The sequence below is a fragment of the Pempheris klunzingeri genome, chromosome 4 (assembly GCF_042242105.1).
Source record: "Pempheris klunzingeri isolate RE-2024b chromosome 4, fPemKlu1.hap1, whole genome shotgun sequence".
Lineage (NCBI taxonomy): Eukaryota > Metazoa > Chordata > Actinopteri > Acropomatiformes > Pempheridae > Pempheris > Pempheris klunzingeri.
Genome location: NC_092015.1, coordinates 3516535 through 3536191, shown reverse-complemented (window position 1 = coordinate 3536191; position 19657 = coordinate 3516535). Strand labels below are relative to the sequence as shown.

Below are 19657 nucleotides of genomic sequence, written 5' to 3'. Positions count from 1 at the left end.
GTGGGGAGGTTTCTTTTTTAGTTCCCTTAGTGGTAGCATGATATTTTGAAGAATGACAGATTACACCAGGAGCAAAATGAGTCACTAGAGGTTTGAATGAAGTCTGGATTCAAATGTTACAGCCCAGGATCGTCTGGATGTGAGGTGACTGAGCCAGACACTGAATCAACATGATAGCTTCATTATAAAGTTTCATCCTAATCAAAATCAACATAACAATAAATAAAATGTAATAAAAAGTCCACAGCTACACTTCATCTGCTGTCTCAAGTATATCAAGACTCAACAAAAGTTCCTCGGACCCAAACTTGACCAAATTAACTCTACATTTCCATTTTTTTAATGTCTGTGCAATGACTCCTCTTTATTGACTAAGTGCACAAACCAAATGTCGGCTGTAAGAAGCAACGAGTGACAGAAAACTTGTTTCTGTGTGATGAAGCTGGTTTAGTGAGGAAAGCTGAAAGGACAGAGGCTGACTGACAAACGCTCTTCTGCTCTGGACACAAACTGCTTCAGTTTTACTCTCACATTAGTTTCACAGTTTCTCCACCAGCTTTGTATAAGACCCTGGAATGAAGACAGGAAGACAATACTCTGCTAATGATTGTTTATTGATTTGTAAATCAGTAAAGTCTGTTAAATGATGTCATGTACACGCAATCAGTTTGATAACTACAATCTCAGATATGTGAAAGAAAATAATGAAGGATCTCCTTAATTATCAGGATCCTGTTTACATTTTCATGCAGAGACATTTCAGTTCAGGTAAGGTAAGGTGTACATAGTGAGAATATTTATCATTATTACAATATATTTTGTGTAAATAATAATTATTGTTTTTGTATTTTATCAGTCTTTTTTTGGTTTTCTACTATTGCTATCTTGCTCCTGCTTCTGTTGCTGCTGTAACATGCAAAAAATCAATGAAGTCCATCTTTATCTTTATCTTTAAACAAAACTCATCATAAGCAGTGAGAGTCCTCACGGCTGAACAGACAATCAGGAAGGAGCGCCACCTGAGGACAACTACAGAACAACTAATGAGAAGAAGTCAAAGTACCCCCCCCCCCCAGTAATGTTTGATTGGCAGGTAAAATTTCACAGCAATCAGCTCTCAGCAACAAACATGAGGACAAAACAGCTTTAAGACATGTGACACACAATTTAACCCAGTGTTAAATGGCTTCTGTCTATTTGAGTTTACAGAACTCAGCAGTGGTTCCATAATTAAACCAAAGTCCAGCGTGTAGCGGCTGAGTGAACGTGGTCTGGACTCTGTGGAGGAGCTTCATGGTTTCAGAGACGCTGTAGAAGGACAGAATACCTGCACGGTGGTCCAGGTACACTCCAACTCTGGAGGACTGAGGAACCGGGACAGGAGTTGAGATACTGTTGCTGTAAAATGTGTAACTATTTTTGCTACAGTCTAACGCCCATGATTTCTTATTGTTTCCAAATCCACTTTCATCTGAGTCTCCTGTTCTGCTGATACTCTTGTATGCGACTGCGACACAAACTCCTCCCCTGCTCCTCTCCACCTCCCAGTAACAACGTCCAGTCAGACTTTCTCTACTCAGGACCTGGAAACACGTAGTGAACCTGTCTGGGTGACTGGAATAAGACTGCTCTTGTGTCATTGCTGTTGCTTTTCTGTTTCCCTCAGATAATAACAGCCATGTGTGTGCTGTGTTTGGATCCATTGTGAGTTCACATGAATATTTTAAGAATCCAGCTCTGGTCGTGGGCTGTGGTTGTGGCAGTAGAACATCCACTTCAGTCAGTGAGATGTTTATCCACTCGTCCCTCAGAGTGTCCTGAAGTTTCTCTCTGAGCTCTGACACAGCAGCCGTCACGTCCTCAAAGTATCTCAGAGGACGGATGTTGATGCTGGATGAGTGTGTGTCCTCTTTGAGTGGTGACAGTGAGGTGTTGCTGTGCAGAAACTGGCTGTGATCCTGTGTGTGTGAGAGCTCCTCCAGCTCAGCATCCCTCCTCTTCAGCTCCCTGATCTCCTGATCCATCTCCTCCTGAAGCTCTTTGACTCGACTCACTTCAGCTTCCTGCTGGGATCTGACCTGCTGCTTCACATCAGACCTTCTGTTCTCCATCAGACGGATCAGCTCAGTGAACATCTTCTCACTGTCCTCCACTGCTTTATCAGCAGAGTGATTAATATTCTCCACCTCCTGCTGGAGCTCCTTCAGGTCTTTCTCTCTGTCCTGGATCCCCTGCTGGATGTTCAGGCGACTCTTCTCCAGCTCTGTCTGCCTCTCAGTCCTCTCTGCTGCAGCTGACACTGTGTCGTGGCCTTTATGTTGGTCCACAGAGCAAAGATAACAGATACTCTGCCGATCAGTACGGCAGAACATCTTCTTCACCTCATCGTGACGAGAGCAGATGTTCTCCTGGAGCTTCTTGGACGGCTCCACCAGCTTGTGTTTCTGTAAAGGAGCCACGTCATGATGAGGCTGGAGGTGTTTCTCACAGTAAGAGGCCAGACAGACCAGACAGGACTTGAGGGCTTTCAGTTTCCTCCCAGTGCAGACATCACAGGCCACATCTTCAGCTCCAGCGTAGCAGTGATCAGCAGGAGCAGCCTGGAGTCCCGTCTTCTTCAGCTGCTCCACTACAGCTGCTAACATGGTGTTTTTCAGCAGGACAGGCCTCGGTGTGAACGTCTGCCTGCACTGAGGGCAGCTGTGGATCCCCTTCTCATCCTCTCCATCCCAGAAGCCTTTAATACAGCTCATGCAGTAGCTGTGTCCACAGGGAATAGTCACCGGATCCTTCAGGAGGTCCAGACAGATCGAACAGGAGAAGGTTTCCCGGTCCAGCTGAACTCCTTGCTGCGCCATTTCACCTGTCAGTGGCAACGACTGTCTAAGTTTCACTTCCTCAGAAATGAAACCAGTTTGAGCTCTGATCTAAACAACATCTGTTCCTGCACTGAATGTTAGCTTTAGCACTCCACCATGTTGGTTTCACCCATCCTCACACTTTAAATCTGAAGGGGAGGAAACATGTGGACAGAGTTGAGCTGGCTGTGTTTGAGAGCAGGAAGAGGAGGGAGGTGTTTTCAGGCTTTGATTCAGTCCAGGAAGAGGAGCAGCTCTGTGAATCTGAACTTTGTTTTCTCATTTACAGCAAAACCTCCGTTAAAACCTGATCCCCATTTGATAATATTTAAGTTTTAAATCATAAAGTACTTCTTGGCTCCTCAGGCTTCTGTGAAAGCTCCATGTTTCTCTAACTTTTCCTCAAATTGTGTTCAAACTGCTGTTACTGGTCAAAAACAGTTGACTGATAAACTCTCATAAAATACTCTATAATACTTTCTTATATATTTAATGACCAACTTTGAAGCGTTTGTGATAAACAGTTTAATTTAAGAGCGTCATCCTGAGCCAAAAGTTATTCATAGTAGATCATACACACACAATCATCCCTGCTGTAACACTGAACCAGGTCAGTGAAAGCACCGTGGCCTCTTCGTATGAGGACTCGATCCCGTCTCTGTGTTGATGCATCTGGTCCATGAGGATCCTCCAGTCCTGCACACTGACGCACAGACCAGAGAGCAACCAAACACAACTGGAACAGCAGCAAGAAATCTGACTTTGCCATTAATGCTTCATAATAGCATTAATGAGAAGAGCAAGAATTTCTTTTGTTGTATTATATTATACTTTATTAAATGTTATATAATATTACCATGCAATACTATAGTAATATTTTATGTTTTATGTCTTCAGTTCTTACAAATTACTTTACTGAGTTGATTATTTTACTGAATGACGTTAAGGGCATCTCTTCCAACTTAGATGAGGTCCTGAATGAAACGTCTCCATTTGACCAACGGGGGACAATGTGGAAAAGTTCTCTTCACCTCCCAGTTGTCCTCTTTGTTATGCTGCTATGTGCCAATGTGAGTTTGATGTCCTGCATAACCAAAAGCGGATGTTTTAGGAACGTCTCCAGATCCCCAGGACGTCTCCTCCTATGTGGGAAATCAGACCTGATTTAGGTGTGTTTCTTTCTTGGCAATTTAGGATAAAACCACAACCTTTTGAGCGCAGTTTGCCGTCGATGCTTCTGCACTGGGAGACGTGAAGTAATCTCACCTGTGATGGTGCAATAAATATAACCCTGCAGTATTCTGGTAATGCTTTGAGTGGGGAGGTTTCTTTTTTAGTTCCCTTAGTGGTAGCATGATATTTTGAAGAATGACAGATTACACCAGGAGCAAAATGAGTCACTAGAGGTTTGAATGAAGTCTGGATTCAAATGTTACAGCCCAGGATCGTCTGGATGTGAGGTGACTGAGCCAGACACTGAATCAACATGATAGCTTCATTATAAAGTTCCATCCTAATCAAAATCAACATAACAATAAATAAAATGTAATAAAAAGTCCACAGCTACACTTCATCTGCTGTCTCAAGTATATCAAGACTCAACAAAAGTTCCTCGGACCCAAACTTGACCAAATTAACTCTACATTTCCATTTTTTTAATGTCCGTGCAATGACTCCTCTTTATTGACTAAGTGCACAAACCAAATGTCGGCTGTAAGAAGCAACGAGTGACAGAAAACTTGTCTCTGTGTGATGAAGCTGGTTTAGTGAGGAAAGCTGAAAGGACAGAGGCTGACTGACAAACGCTCTTCTGCTCTGGACACAAACTGCTTCAGTTTTACTCTCACATTAGTTTCACAGTTTCTCCACCAGCTTTGTATAAGACCCTGGAATAAAGACAGGAAGACAATACTCTGCTAATGATTGTTTATTGATTTGTAAATCAGTAAAGTCTGTTAAATGATGTCATGTACACGCAATCAGTTTGATAACTACAATCTCAGCTATGTGAAAGAAAATAATGAAGGATCTCCTTAATTATCAGGATCCTGTTTACATTTTCATGCAGAGACATTTCAGTTCAGGTAAGGTAAGGTGTACATAGTGAGAATATTTATCATTATTACAATATATTTTGTGTAAATAATAATTATTGTTTTTGTATTTTATCAGTCTTTTTTTGGTTTTCTACTATTGCTATCTTGCTCCTGCTTCTGTTGCTGCTGTAACATGCAAAAAATCAATGAAGTCCATCTTTATCTTTATCTTTAAACAAAACTCATCATAAGCAGTGAGAGTCCTCACGGCTGAACAGACAATCAGGAAGGAGCGCCACCTGAGGACAACTACAGAACAACTAATGAGAAGAAGTCAAAGTACCCCCCCCCCCCCAGTAATGTTTGATTGGCAGGTAAAGTTTCACAGCAATCAGCTCTCAGCAACAAATATGAGGACAAAACAGCTTTAAGACATGTGACACACAATTTAACCCAGTGTTAAATGGCTTCTGTCTATTTGAGTTTACAGAACTCAGCAGTGGTTCCATGATTAAACCAAAGTCCAGCGTGTAGCGGCTGAGTGAACGTGGTCTGGACTCTGTGGAGGAGCTTCATGGTTTCAGAGACGCTGTAGAAGGACAGAATACCTGCACGGTGGTCCAGGTACACTCCAACTCTGGAGGACTGAGGAACCGGGACAGGAGTTGAGATACCGTTGCTGTAAAATGTGTAACTATTTTTGCTACAGTCTAACGCCCATGATTTCTTATTGTTTCCAAATCCACTTTCATCTGAGTCTCCTGTTCTGCTGATACTCTTGTATGCGACTGCGACACAAACTCCTCCCCTGCTCCTCTCCACCTCCCAGTAACAACGTCCAGTCAGACTTTCTCTACTCAGGACCTGGAAACATGTAGTGAACCTGTCTGGGTGACTGGAATAAGACTGCTCTTGTCTCATTAATGTTGCTTTTCTGTTTCCCTCAGATAATAACAGACATGTGTGTGCTGTGTTTGGATCCATTGTGAGTTCACATGAATATTTTAAGAATCCAGCTCTGGTCGTGGGCTGTGGTTGTGGCAGTAGAACATCCACTTCAGTCAGTGAGATGTTTGTCCACTCGTCCCTCAGAGCGTCCTGTAGTTTCTCTCTGAGCTCTGACACAGCAGCCGTCACGTCCTCAAAGTATCTCAGAGGACGGATGTTGATGCTGGATGAGTGTGTGTCCTCTTTGAGTGGTGACAGTGAGGTGTAGCTGTGCAGAAACTGGTTGTGATCCTGTGTGTGTGAGAGCTCCTCCAGCTCAGCGTCCCTCCTCTTCAGCTCCCTGATCTCCTGATCCATCTCCTCCTGAAGCTCTTTGACTCGACTCACTTCAGCTTCCTGCTGGGATCTGACCTGCTGCTTCACATCAGACCTTCTGTTCTCCATCAGACGGATCAGCTCAGTGAACATCTTCTCACTGTCCTCCACTGCTTTATCAGCAGAGTGATTAATATTCTCCACCTCCTGCTGGAGCTCCTTCAGGTCTTTCTCTCTGTCCTGGATCCTCTGCTGGATGTTCAGGCGACTCTTCTCCAGCTCTGTCTGCCTCTCAGTCCTCTCTGCTGCAGCTGACACTGTGTCGTGGCCTTTATGTTGGTCCACAGAGCAGAGATAACAGATACTCTGCCGATCGGTACGGCAGAACATCTTCTTCACCTCATCGTGGAGAGAGCAGATGTTCTCCTGGAGCTTCTTGGACGGCTCCACCAGCTTGTGTTTCTGTAAAGGAGCCACATCATGATGAGGCTGGAGGTGTTTCTCACAGTAAGAGGCCAGACAGACCAGACAGGACTTGAGGGCTTTCAGTTTCCTCCCAGTGCAGACATCACAGGCCACATCTTCAGCTCCAGCGTAGCAGTGATCAGCAGGAGCAGCCTGGAGTCCCGTCTTCTTCAGCTCCTCCACTACAGCTGCTAACATGGTGTTTTTCAGCAGGACAGGCCTCGGTGTGAACGTCTGCCTGCACTGAGGGCAGCTGTGGATCCCCTTCTCATCCTCTCCATCCCAGAAGCCTTTAATACAGCTCATGCAGTAGCTGTGTCCACAGGGAATAGTCACCGGATCCTTCAGGAGGTCCAGACAGATCGAACAGGAGAAGGTTTCCCGGTCCAGCTGAACTCCTTGCTGCGCCATTTCACCTGTCAGTGGCAACGACTGTCTAAGTTTCACTTCCTCAGAAATGAAACCAGTTTGAGCTCTGATCTAAACAACATCTGTTCCTGCACTGAATGTTAGCTTTAGCACTCCACCATGTTGTTTTCACCCATCCTCACACTTTAAATCTGAGGGGGAGGAAACATGTGGACAGAGTTGAGCTCCCTGTGTTTGAGAGCAGGAAGAGGAGGGAGGTGTTTTCAGGCTTTGATTCAGTCCAGGAAGAGGAGCAGCTCTGTGAATCTGAACTTTGTTTTCTCATTTACAGCGAAACCTCCGTTAAAACCTGATCCCCATTTGATAATATTTAAGTTTTAAATCATAAAGTACTTCTTGGCTCCTCAGGCTTCTGTGAAAGATCCATGTTTCTCTAACTTTTCCTCAAATTGTGTTCAAATTTCTGTTACTGGTCAAAAACAGTTGACTGATAAACTCTCATAAAATACTCTATAATACTTTCTTATATATTTAATGACCAACTTTGAAGCGTTTGTGATTTTAAGAGTATCATCCTGAACCCAACCAGCATCTCAAGCTATCTGTTACAACTGTGAATCTAGAAAGACATAAACTAACCAGATGAGCTGCTCCTGCTTTTAAGTTTTTGATTATTATCAATCAGTATAATTGATAGACTTTTGCACAGATGCTAAGCTACGTGCTGCTGTGGAGAGTGGCAGTAGAAAACTACATTTTAGTCACCTAAAAAAAGGGCCCACTTAAGTTTAAGTGTACACCATATTTAGAATATTTTACAACATGTATCATTGCTGTCAGACAGACTGAAGCTGTTCTCTCTTTTTCTTTGCTCTCTTCAAAACCACCAGACTCCACTGACTATCAATCATTTTATCTTGCAGAACATGGGGCTGCTTTGGCTGGTTTGTGTGCTTGTGTTACTGTGTGGCTGTAAAGATTTAGTGCGGATCCAAACTTAAGTATTAGTTCATTGATCGAGACAGCAGCCGCACAGCAAACACCCGATTTCTGTAAGAAAAAAGGTTTTTGTCATGGATGCTTTGAAGCAAACAAAAAAAAACAGTTTCCCGTCAGAAGAAGCTGTCTGATGCATTGTAAGGTGGTAAAAATATTCTAAATATAGCATACACATATTCTGATATTGATCTTTCTACATTACGTAACACACTGACTCTGATTAAGGACCTCATACAACCCAAACTATCCCTTTAATATAGTATCACCATGAAATGAGTCCAAAAGAAACCGGAACACTTTTATAAAAGTTACCTGATTTGAAAACTAATCACTAATAATTTCAGCTTTTTTCAAGCTAAATGATTCAAACCTAAGAAAGGAGTCAGACGAGGAGTCAGACTGTAAACACAGGTGCCATTTCATCGCCTTGGTTATTTTCTGTGTATCCCACCGTAACTTACTGATGATATGGTGCTGATCGGCCTTTTGTGTGAGAGGGACATATGGTAATCGTGTAGTTTCTCTGCTGCAAAGTGTGTTAAATAAATGCACGTGAAACCAAAGAACTAGATTTCAACCTTTGGCCGTCACTGGATCACCTGTAGAAACCGTCAGTCATTTCATCATGTCTTGGAAGTGTGATTGATTATTGAGTATTTTCAAGAAAGCCACACAGAGATTGTATCTACTTAGTTATCTATCTAGCTATCTGTATCTACTTACTTGGAAATGGTGTGTAGAAGAATCAGGTGGAAGGTTTGTTATTTTTCAGCACACGTGGAAATCTGAACGTCAGAATTAAACAGAAATATAGATATATATAATATAGATACTGTACATTACTAGTATCATCACATGATTACGTAATATTGTTATTATGATTTACACTGTTAATATATAGTAGATGTTACTCTGCTGCTACTAATCACACCAGTTCAATTGCTAATGTATAGTTTTACACAATTATTTCTGTTTGTTCCTTTATTTTGATATACTTGTAATTATTTATCTTTTCTCTGCATCTTATCTTTAATTGATAGAAGTTCACCTTCAGAAAACTCCTTCAGCTTGTGGAATTGATAAATAGCTGTAGATATATTGTATTTACCAACTCAGTGCTACTTTACAGAGACAGAAGAAAAGAACAAAAACAATAGAGAGAGAGAAAGAAAAAAGATAGAAATGTTTAAAAAAAAAACATAGCTGTGTGTTAAGACAGAAATTAGAAAACTGATGGACGGGTTTTTGGAGAGGGAGAAAAGGTGTCAGGCTTCTGAAGAGCAACAGCATTACCTCATCCATTTCACCTCAAACAGAGTTGGACAGATGGACCCGGTGTGTGTGTGTGTTTGTGTGTGTGTGTGTGTGTGTGTGTGTGTGTGTGTGTGTGTGTGTGTGTGTGTGTGTGTGTGTGTGTGTGCACTGCTGTGCCCTGCTCAGTCTCTCACAGCCCACCAAATCCCTGTTGTGATAAGTCGAGTCAACACAGGGTGGAGGAATGTGCATCTGCAGCACATCATGTCTGTTCACACATGGTTTTAATTCTCCTGAAACAGCAGCAAAGACGGGAGGGATGTGAACGTTTTGGTCATTCAGACGGAGACATATTCACAAACATATTCACAAACATATTCACAAATATATCTCAACATGTCGACCAGGCACTGATCACGTGAGAACAAGATGGCGGTATAATACGCTCCAGTGGTTTTAATTCATAACCATATGTCCAAAAAAATCATCAGATGCCTCAATGACCCAGATTAAAGAGGACAATTTAAGGGCTTCAAAGAAATGGACATGTATGCCTTCATTAGTTGTGAGGGGCTCAGGATAAACGATTAAACAATGAACCTGAGATGTTCTCCTCACTTTAAGGCTGTGAGATCTTCCTTTCAATGTATGAATGTGTGATACATGACAAGAGGCAGGTTTACTGAGCTATCTGGACAACTTGGAGGGGTTAAAACTGAACGGCTCAGTGGTGGAGCGGGTCTCTCATCAGAAGATCAGTTTGATTCCCAGCTGCTCGGTGTTAAGGTTGGCACCTGAATGGTGTGTGAGTGGGTCAGTGTGACTGTAGTGTCACATCGACAGTCCATTTACTAGTCGGAAACATGGACTGGTTTCGCTCAGCACAGTTATCCAGATTACAGATCCAGATTGAAAAATAACCCAGATTTAGCTTCTGTGCTGTTGGTCCTTAAATTAAAAGACCACCTGACTTGGAAGTGAAGCCATGTCATGATGCTGTGGTGTAACATCAACCCGACATCACCTTTGACCTCTCTTACTTTTGAAAATATACCCATATAATGAACTATTAATATTTTTGATCCCACTGATCATCCAATCTGGTGAACCAGTCTTAGTCCTACTTGAAAAAAACCCCACACATCTTTGGAGCCTCTATTTTGGGATTTCACTAATCATTTTCCAGCGTCCATGGAGCAATCAGGTACCATGTAGACGTGCTTCATCAAGTTACAAAGACAGAATGAGGACACAAGTGGTGGAACTGAGTCTGGTATTTCCCAAATTTCTTGGAGGACAAAAGTTGCCCCCCAAGTGAGAGGACACTTCAGCTGTAAACATCTGCCCAGAGACGCTCCAGTGTAGTCGTCGCCACAGCCGTGTAAACCCCCGAGTGCTGCTTGTTTATATCAACAAGAGAAACCATCGTCACTTTCCTCTCTCCGTGATCGGAGCCTCAAGGGGGATCATATTATCCCCGGGGAGGCTGTTGTTTGGCTTTCACAACAATGAGCTCATCGCCGAGTTCCCCTCTGCATCCAGGCCCGGGGCTGAAAGGGGATCCACGGCTCTGCACTTGGCTGCCATTTCAGACCAGCGTGAGGAGCTCCACAATAATTAAACCATGATTAATCCAGCGTACGTGGGTTGCTGCTGACCCGTGTCACAGGGTGACATAATGATCACAGTTAATAAATCATGGGCCCAACAACGTGAATGCTTTAGTAAACAGTTTTTTTTAACAAGCGGATCAGATTATTTGTCTTCTACTTTGAAAAGTAGAAACTCGAGCATGTGTGAAGTGTTTAAATGATTCATGTTGTTAGTGTTGATAAGTACTATAAACATAAACTAAACAGACTGTTCTTTACATGTTAGTGCTCTTCTGTTCTCCATATGTACGACTGTCGTCCATCATGTTATCTCACCTTTGTGCCTCCCTACGATATACAGATATTAGAGATATTAGACCTCACATGACTTTGCACATGATGATTCTATATCATGCACAAACATTATGCTCTGTCATGTGAGTTCACATAATGCAATGTCATGCGAGGTCACCGTGACATAACATCATGTGTAATGACAAGACAGGGCATGATGTAACCCAACCCCTGACCCCTGACCCCCCAGGAACATAACATGACATAACATAACAGCTGTAGTCTGATGTGATTTGTGTGTGATTGGTGCACCCTGCCCAGTGCCTGTGGATCAGGAGATCACATCATAGTAGATTATTGGAGGGCGTGTTAGAGGTTGGCACAATCACAATCACGAAATCCCTACGTTCATCCCGTGCAAAACAGGGCTTCCTCCGTCATGACGCACGGACTGTTTGGGAATCCTGTGGAGAGTTTTCCCTCCGCGGAAACTTACTGTCGCTCTGTTGTTGTTGTTGTTGTTGTTGTTGCAGCGCCTCAGCATGAATATATACGAACACACGCCAGCTCAAAGATACTGCAGGAGCACATGATGACTCTTTTTTAAGATGGATTCACATTTCTGGGCACGCTGTGGATCCTGTGGTCGCCATGTTTCCGTGCGTAATTGCGCATGATTATATTCGTCATGATGATCCATACAATATAACCATCTGTCACAGCAATGATATACGCGATTAAGTAGAATAAAACACTTCTGTCTAGTTTTTTCATGCTGTATTTCGTCATTTCTGAATCTTTTGTCCGAGTTTAACTTAGTTCCAGCTAAATAGTAGGTTAATCTTCATATTTAATTGGAATCTCGTACTGATCCTCGAGTAAATTAGCTTTTTAAAATTACATTTCTTAAATTATATTTCTCATCAGTGTAACTGGTGCTGCTGTCTGTTTTCTACCTCCACCTGTCTCTCCGCCTTCCTGTGAGCTGCAGGTTCCTTCTGTGTGTCTGCTGATGTCTTGATGGCACAGACGCTTGGCTCAGGTGTCACGATCTTATCGAGTGATTAACAAATCCTGCGTGATCATTACTCAGTGCTCCGCCTGACAACAGCATGGCTGTTTGTTTTGACTGCCTCCACTGAAACTAGGCCACAGGATAGTCTGTCATCTGTGTGTGTGTGTGTGTGTGTGGGTTAGAGAGAGAGAGAGTAAATGGGAAAAGGAGGTATTATATTAAAGTTGCAGAGGCAGATTATTCTGTTTAGAATCAGCATTTTATTACCCACATTACATCAAATTGACTCCAAATCCCTCAAACAACCTGTGAACACACCTGTGAGAGGCATAAAAAGAAGGCCAGCTGATCACAATCATCCCTCCCAGTTGCTGCTGAACAGGACAATCAGCCTTATCTCACCTGTGAGTTATTCTGTCAGTTCAAAACAGGTGCGTCATCCCACTGAAAGGTGAGAGAGGTGACTGAAATATGCTTAGTCATAGTGAAGGTGGTTGGTGTTTGCACCAGGAAGATGTTATGGGGATGTATGTGCACAGTTAAAGTCCTGAATTAATTTATATTAAGTATAATTAAATATGATAATGTATGGTTGTGCATAAAGAGCTGCAGCTTTAACAGCAGCTTTGACGGCAAACTGAAAAATTTGCTATATCCTTGTTTTTATTTGTCTTACGTGAAATATACAATTACATTTAGCACATAATATCTATTTATTATGTGCTAACTCTGGCACAAGACGCTAACATTTAAATTAAGTGCAAAGGCCTTTTTCACAGCAGATATTTTGACGCTCTGGTCATTCAAGTGTCCCAGTAAGACCAGCGTTTTTTCACACCATGACAAAATGCATTCTGTGAAAAAGGTTCATTACAAATTAACTACATCTAAATAAAAACAATATATATGTTTTGCACGTGAAAACAAAACTTTGCCAAAGTGAGGTTAATTAGTGTGTCATGTTTTGTTCTAATAATATAAATCTGCAAAGTTACTAGTAACTTAAATTACCATGAAATGTGGTGGAGGACTCATATTATTGTACTCAAGTAAAATCCAAGTGCCTCAAACTTGTGCTCAGCCTAAGTAGAGTCAGCGTTGGGCTGTATGAGGGATGAGATGAAAAAAATAAAAGCTGACTGCATGTAGTCTGATCATCAAGCTCTGCAAAGCCTGAATACGACTCATTCATTTGAAGCAGGTGTGTTGGAGCAGAGAAACCAGGACCAGGTCTAGGAAACACTGACCTGGAGGACCTGCATCATGTTTTCTCTATTTTGGCCATAAATTAGGGGACGTAATCACATTTTCTCCACTGGAAGTGCGCAGCGGACGGCGCTGCATTGTGTTTTCTCCATTTTAATGGTCCTACACTGGCATCCAAGACTATTTGTTCACAAAAATCCTCGCGTCATTGCTTTTAGATCATTTAGTCTGCAGAAGCTTATAAAACTAGACAAGCTAATCTCTTTCAGTGATCAATATAAATCTCTGTCAACTGAATCCATGTGTTTTCTTTGAATTTGATGTTGTCCCTGTTTGTTAGCGATAACAGCTGTCGCTTGGTGCATGTTTTTACTCAGGGAGTCCTTCTGAAAGACAGCTTGTTCTCAGTGGCCTTCCCTTTTTAGATAAAGGTTACAGACTACTACTAATTCTACTATCACAAGTACAACTACTACAATTACTACTACTGATATATATAATAATAGTAATAGTAATAACAACTTGGTTTTGGGAATTCACTTGTTTACAGCAACAGAAGAGACAGAAAAGATGCAGAAACAAAGTGTCAGTAACAGACACAAGTAAAATATGATCATATCATATGCACACAATGAATATGATAATAATAATATGAGGTTTAGAGTTTAGTGAGTGTGTGTGTGTGTGTGTGTGTGTGTGTGAGTGTGTGTGTGTGTGTGTGTGTGTGTGTGTGTGTGTGTGGCTGCAGGATCACCAGTGTGTTATCAGGTCAACTTCGTCTGCTGGCCGGTGGCGCCCTCTGGCGGACAGCAGAGGAACTATTTTCTCTGTTTAAAAACTCCACTTTATAACATTTAGTTTCGATTTCGATTATCCAAACCTGTATAAAGGTCATTGCACACCAAACTGAAGTTGTGTTTAGCAGCAGTTAGTAGAAACAGAAAGTTTCAGGCAGCTGGTTTATTAAAAAAAAAAAAAAAAAGCAGCGCTGTGCCTTTAAATCCACCGAGAGGGGGTCACTATTTGGCAGGAAGTTAGCCGCCGCTAACAGGAAGCCGAATAACGAGGGCACACCGAGGTGCAGGAATTGGCAAAGAGCAACGAGACCAAACACAGCCCTTTACACTCGCCACAGCTCCTCCTGGTACAGGTAATATAAACACACGGATATTTAAAACCCTCTAAAGGTGCATTTCGGGTGTTTTGCTTTGTGTCTTCCGGGTCGGCGGGGTGTTTTTCCACCGTGGAGGGAGGGAGGGAGGGCGGCTCGGCGCCTTGAGTCAGACATGGCTCAGTGTGCTTACATTACTCCTGACCTGAGCCAAACAAATGGATCGATATGACTGATTATTAGGGGCTTCAGGGTGGGTGGTACCCCGGACGGTGTGTGGGGGGGGTGTCACCGTGGCTGATGTCACTCAGGTAACTTACATTTGCATCCTGCCTGCAGCTCTAATACGCTTACAGAAGCTTTGGGAACGCATCATGGATTTATTCATTCGGGTCCTGGTGTCTCACACACACACACACACACACACACACACACACTAACACACACACACACACACACCTGGCTGCTGCCTCACCTGTGCTGGACCCCTCACACAAGAGCAAAACGGCTCTAATTACTGTTGGTTAATAGCTGGATTATTATCAAATTGATATTTAGCAATAGAAAATAGGTTAAAGTCACATTTCTTATGCTGTAACCAGCAAATAATTTGTATTTTTCGTAATTTAGTAACCAGAATTATGAACCAGATTAAGACATCACCTGCAGGCTTGTTTTAAGACATGTGAAAAACTAATAAAGTCATGATTGGAGCCTCTTTTATCCGTCCAATGTAAGCTGCAGTCAGAAAAAAGAGGGTTGCAGAGGTTGATTTGTGTCTGATTCTGATTTTCCTGATCAGCTATCTTGTCAGCAATTCTCAGCATAAAATCTAGATGTCCTAGACCTCTCAGTTTTTCTGTGTCGAGGCTTCAGGTTTGTCACATGCACACTGCTGAAGCTGCCCTATACCATGTCTCGTTTCTCTCCCTCCGATCGAACTCCAGGGGGAAGTAAACATTAATATATTTCCACGATCAAATGCAATTTCCCTTAAACTACACACCTTAAAGTTGAGGTGAGCACAGAGAAACGTTCCCTCTCCAGCAGTGTGAAAACAGCCTTCCAGTGTCAAGCATCCAGCTGAAGTAACGATAAGCAGAGCACATGTTTGAGTGGAGGAAGGAGCTCTACAGATTTCAGTTTGATAACCTTGCATGGAGAAACTAATCCTCGTGTCTTCATCTTCTTCACCACAGGAGGAAGAAGCAGTCAGCCACCTGTGCATGAAGACAAGTCAGAGGCAGATATGGTGAGTAGCCTACAGTTGGGTTTCGTACCAAAGGAGCGTTGTTCCTGGAGGCTGCTGCCCATCTAACCAGTTCACTAATAAAACCCAGGCAATATTATTACCTTTACTCTCCCCGGACTTCATTAAGGACAGACTGGCTTCTTCCTCATTTAATTGCTTTCCTGACTCTCCTCCTGTCTGCGCCAGTCTTCAGCGGTGGATCTCAAGACCAAGGAGGAGAAGGATGCAGAGCTGGACCGACGAATCGAAGCTCTGAGGAAGAAGAACGAAGCTCTGGTCAAGAGGTACCAGGTATGGAGTCCTGAAACACAAGCACACACACAGAATATCCTCAAGTTCGAGACACTACTGCAGGAGTTGGGCTTGGCATTCACGACATTTTGTCATGTTTGTGGTCTGAATGCCTTTTTCCAAATAAAAGATTTTAATGTGTCTCAATTCCATATCACATACTGATTGCATGCAATGTATTCTAATGGTTTTGTGGACTGTTGTTGCAGTTAATAAACAAATTAAATCAACATACACGATATGTGTTTGGTGCACGTCAGTCAAACTGTGACTTTCGGTGTCAGACCTTCAATTATATTCCACAAATAGAAATAAATGTTTATCAGTGATTTAATTCTCATTTTGTGTGTTTGGCTAGTTTTTTAATATTTAGTATTTTACATGTTTTTACATACTCTCATGCTGTCGCTCACTCTCAACAGGAAATAGAGGAAGACAAGAAGAAGGCGGAGCAAGAGGGCATTGCCGTGACAACCCCGCGGAAGCCCCGCCCCCATGAGCCAGAGACAGACAGGAGGAAGACGGAGAAAGAAAACTTCACGGTCACGGTCGACCTTTCTAAGGTGATGGGGGTAAGACATGATGTGGACACTACACACACACACACACACACACACACTTCACACACACACTAGTCTCGGTTACAGGAGTGCTGTGACGCATCTGTCCGTCATTTTGTTTTTCTAGGTGCAGAAAAGATAACTTCTTTATCTGTTTTATCATGGTCCTGCAGACTGACGATGCAGCTTATAAACTCTGACAAATTCTCATTGCTGTGATCCGTTTAACCGACCACACGCCCGCCAGTCTACCCATCATGCCCTGCATCAGTCCTCTGCCCACTCATGCGTAGGCTGGCGGTTTTAATGTACATTAAGTCCTACAGGGGAGTATAAGAAGCGCATATAACGATGATATTAAATACAACACGTCTTCTTCTGCTCTGTTTGCAGGATTCTGTAGTTTGTGTTGAGAAAAATCTATTGAGACCACAAAGTTCACCTCAGTCCGCTCCCCCTGAGGTTATCTGTCACTGCCACTGTCTGTCACTGGGCCTGCACATGAACCGGTTTACTGATGAAGCTTACAAGCATGGTCACGTGGGGAAAAAAAAGTGGATTCGTATATTACTAATGATATCATCAGAACCCTGAAAGCAACAGCAAAAAGTGATATTCAACACAGGGGAAATATAAACAGTACAATCACATGACCAGAGTAGAACAAGAGGCTGTGGAAACACTGCAAATATTATAATTAAGGCTATAAATAAGTGCTTTGCTTTTTTTTGTCTGATGAACAAACTATTATGAATATGATGCACATAACCAAGATGTGGCCTTTAGGAACGGATCATTTTTAAAGGTGGCGTCAGAAACTATCCCTCTGTTTGTTAATTAGAAATTAAAACGTGACGCAGACTAAAAATAGCTGGAAAAGTGAATTAGCTTATGAGGGTTTATGAGATGATAGTTTTTATCTGTTTTCCGTTAAGTCTTTGTTTCTGTGTTGGTTTGTGATCCATGTGATTTGATTTGGCAAACATCTCTGGTTTGTTGCAGCTGTTTGTACCTTTTTATAGCAACGTAATCTTGTAACAGCAGGTTTTGGTGCAGGTTAAACTCTGATCAGTATATTAAAATACACAAAATGTCCTGGAAAACAAGCTTTATAATGTGATTATCCAACTCTTCATGCTTAGTGAGCAATTCAGTTATGTTTTCTGGACTACAAGGTATGAGAATACATAACAGTGTACCATACAAACACGTGATGAACTAAAGAGTCGGCTGTTTGGAGCAGAGCAGGTGGTGTCCACTGGGTTTTTAGAGCTTATTTTAACAGCTGCCTCCTGTGGCTGAAAATGACTAAAACCATGAAGTTGTGGGTTGGACAGCTTTATTAAATACTAAATTAATTAAAATATTACAATGAGCTGCGGCTGGGTCTAAAGCTCCATAAAGCCGAGAGAAACCGCAGATTTAGGTTATAATTCTTCATCACTACCAGAGACAACTTCCACATTGTTTTTATGTTGTGATAAAAATATTGATTACAGCCTCTTCAAAGTGCTGCAGCATTACAGGTGGAGAGTGTGTCACAGAGGACACAAGCACAGGTGTGAATAATCAAATGAATGATGGCTGAATTCCATTTAGCTGCTTTAGTTTCAGGGTGCCGGCCTTGTGCTCGCTGGCTCGCTGGAACAAAGCCGTCGTTGATGGTATTAACAACACCTGTGCTTCTCCTACTAGGACTAAGTCAAAATGTCTGCTGTGAAAAAGGCCTATTGAAATTTGGAACATGTTTCAGGCAGGACGGCTGAAGTCGGTGCTGATCAGGTCCAAATAACGACTGATGGCTTCAGACCCTGACGCTCAATCTGCCAAGAGCCTGAAGGAGCAACAGGGGGCATCTGCTCCACATGTGCAACTGTCCGAATTGATTTAGTTTCAGAGTCAAAAGGTCGAATTTGGTTCATTAGACTGTTAAACCTTTTCTAAAGCTTGACAACAGACTACTGATCCCTGGGCTTAAAGAGCTCCTTGAAAAACTATCGCTTCTTCCCTGTTGCTCTCTCCCTCTCCTGCTCAGTGAAGCCATCAAGCTGTAGTTTTGCATAATCCATAGCCCAGATTAGTCCTTTGTACTTTTTCTATGGCACCACTTCTTCAGATTGAGTCTGTTGAAATTAAAAGTACACGACAGAGGAATATGCCTCCCCCCTCCGCTCATAGTCGAAATACTTAACTCAGTAATAGCGGTCTGTTTGGCGATTTAAGGCCTAACTTAACTACACAGTCTCCACCGGTCACGCCGGGACGTACGTGACAGTTTTGCGTCGAGTGAGGAAGAGGTGCAGGCCGTGGTGGCGTCGCTTGCTAAGCCAAAAGTCAAACGGCTTCATCCTCCACTCAGCGACAGACTCCGACCGCAGCACGTCAGCCTGATGTGACTCTGGTGTTCAGGGATGATGTTGGCCTCGTAACTGGTTAACAGCTTTTTCCTGCCTCAAACTGTTGTTGTCTTTAATTATCCACTATTGGTTTACTGCTCCTCAGTGATTCTGCTGTAACCACCGTGTGTGTTTCCTGCAGGAGAAGAGAGTCGTGAACGACTGGAAACCCGGAACTCCTCGTGGCCGGAAGACGTCAGAGGAGAGCGACGACCACAGAGGCCCTCTGAGCGACGGCCACAGGGGGCAGAGCGACGGACACAGCCCCGCCAGGAGAACGGGGTCAGGACGATTGAGTCGGGGAGGTCAGAGAGGAGGAGGAGGAGGAGGCCGTCCAGAGAGGAGAGACCGGGAACCCAGGACACCTAGAGATGGAGAACTCGGGGATTCGGGAGGACAGGGACGCAGAGGAGGACGGAGAGGAAGAGGGGGAGGAGTAGGAGGAGGAGGAGGAGGAGGCGGCGGAGGTGGAGGCGGAGTAGGAGGAGGAGGAGGAGGAGGAGAAGGTGGAGGGGGAGGAGGGACACCAGGTGGCATGGACAGGAAATCCAAGGTGCGGATGAACTCTTGAACTTCATGAGGTCACAGTGAAACAGCAGAATTGTAATTTTTACTTTCTTCTGTTGCATCTGCTGTTTTCTGATTATGACAAAGCTAAATGTAAAATATTTGCTATAAGTTAAGTTAAATCCCATC

At 43.0% G+C, this 19657-nt stretch overlaps 3 protein-coding genes across 6 annotated transcripts in view; 1 reads left to right on the top strand and 2 right to left on the bottom strand.

Moving 5' to 3' along the window:
- Positions 1-604: 604 nt before the first annotated feature.
- LOC139200523 (tripartite motif-containing protein 16-like) lies at positions 605-2889 on the bottom strand. Its single transcript, XM_070829836.1, has one exon. The coding sequence runs from the start codon at positions 2856-2858 to the stop codon at positions 1194-1196; it is 1665 nt and encodes a 554-aa protein (XP_070685937.1). The 5' UTR covers positions 2859-2889; the 3' UTR covers positions 605-1193.
- Positions 2890-4769: 1880 nt separating this feature from the next.
- LOC139200396 (tripartite motif-containing protein 16-like) lies at positions 4770-7063 on the bottom strand. Its single transcript, XM_070829687.1, has one exon. It carries the CDS (start codon positions 7031-7033, stop codon positions 5369-5371), a length of 1665 nt encoding a protein of 554 aa, XP_070685788.1. The 5' UTR covers positions 7034-7063; the 3' UTR covers positions 4770-5368.
- A 7350-nt stretch (positions 7064-14413) lies between these two features.
- The window catches only part of ccdc9 (coiled-coil domain containing 9), a 23917-nt gene continuing 18673 nt past the window's right edge, over positions 14414-19657 (top strand). For 3 of the 4 annotated variants that reach the window (XR_011584166.1, XM_070829607.1, XM_070829606.1), the window contains exons 1-5: positions 14414-14501; positions 15662-15714; positions 15901-16005; positions 16428-16577; positions 19104-19514. Coding sequence is in view for 3 of the 4 variants with exons in the window: in XM_070829607.1 (XP_070685708.1) it covers positions 15712-15714; positions 15901-16005; positions 16428-16577; positions 19104-19514 (669 nt within the window). In the remaining variant the exon portion in view is untranslated. The remainder of the gene's footprint in view (positions 14502-15661; positions 15715-15900; positions 16006-16427; positions 16578-19103; positions 19515-19657) is intronic. The other variant, XM_070829608.1, reaches the window with a different exon arrangement.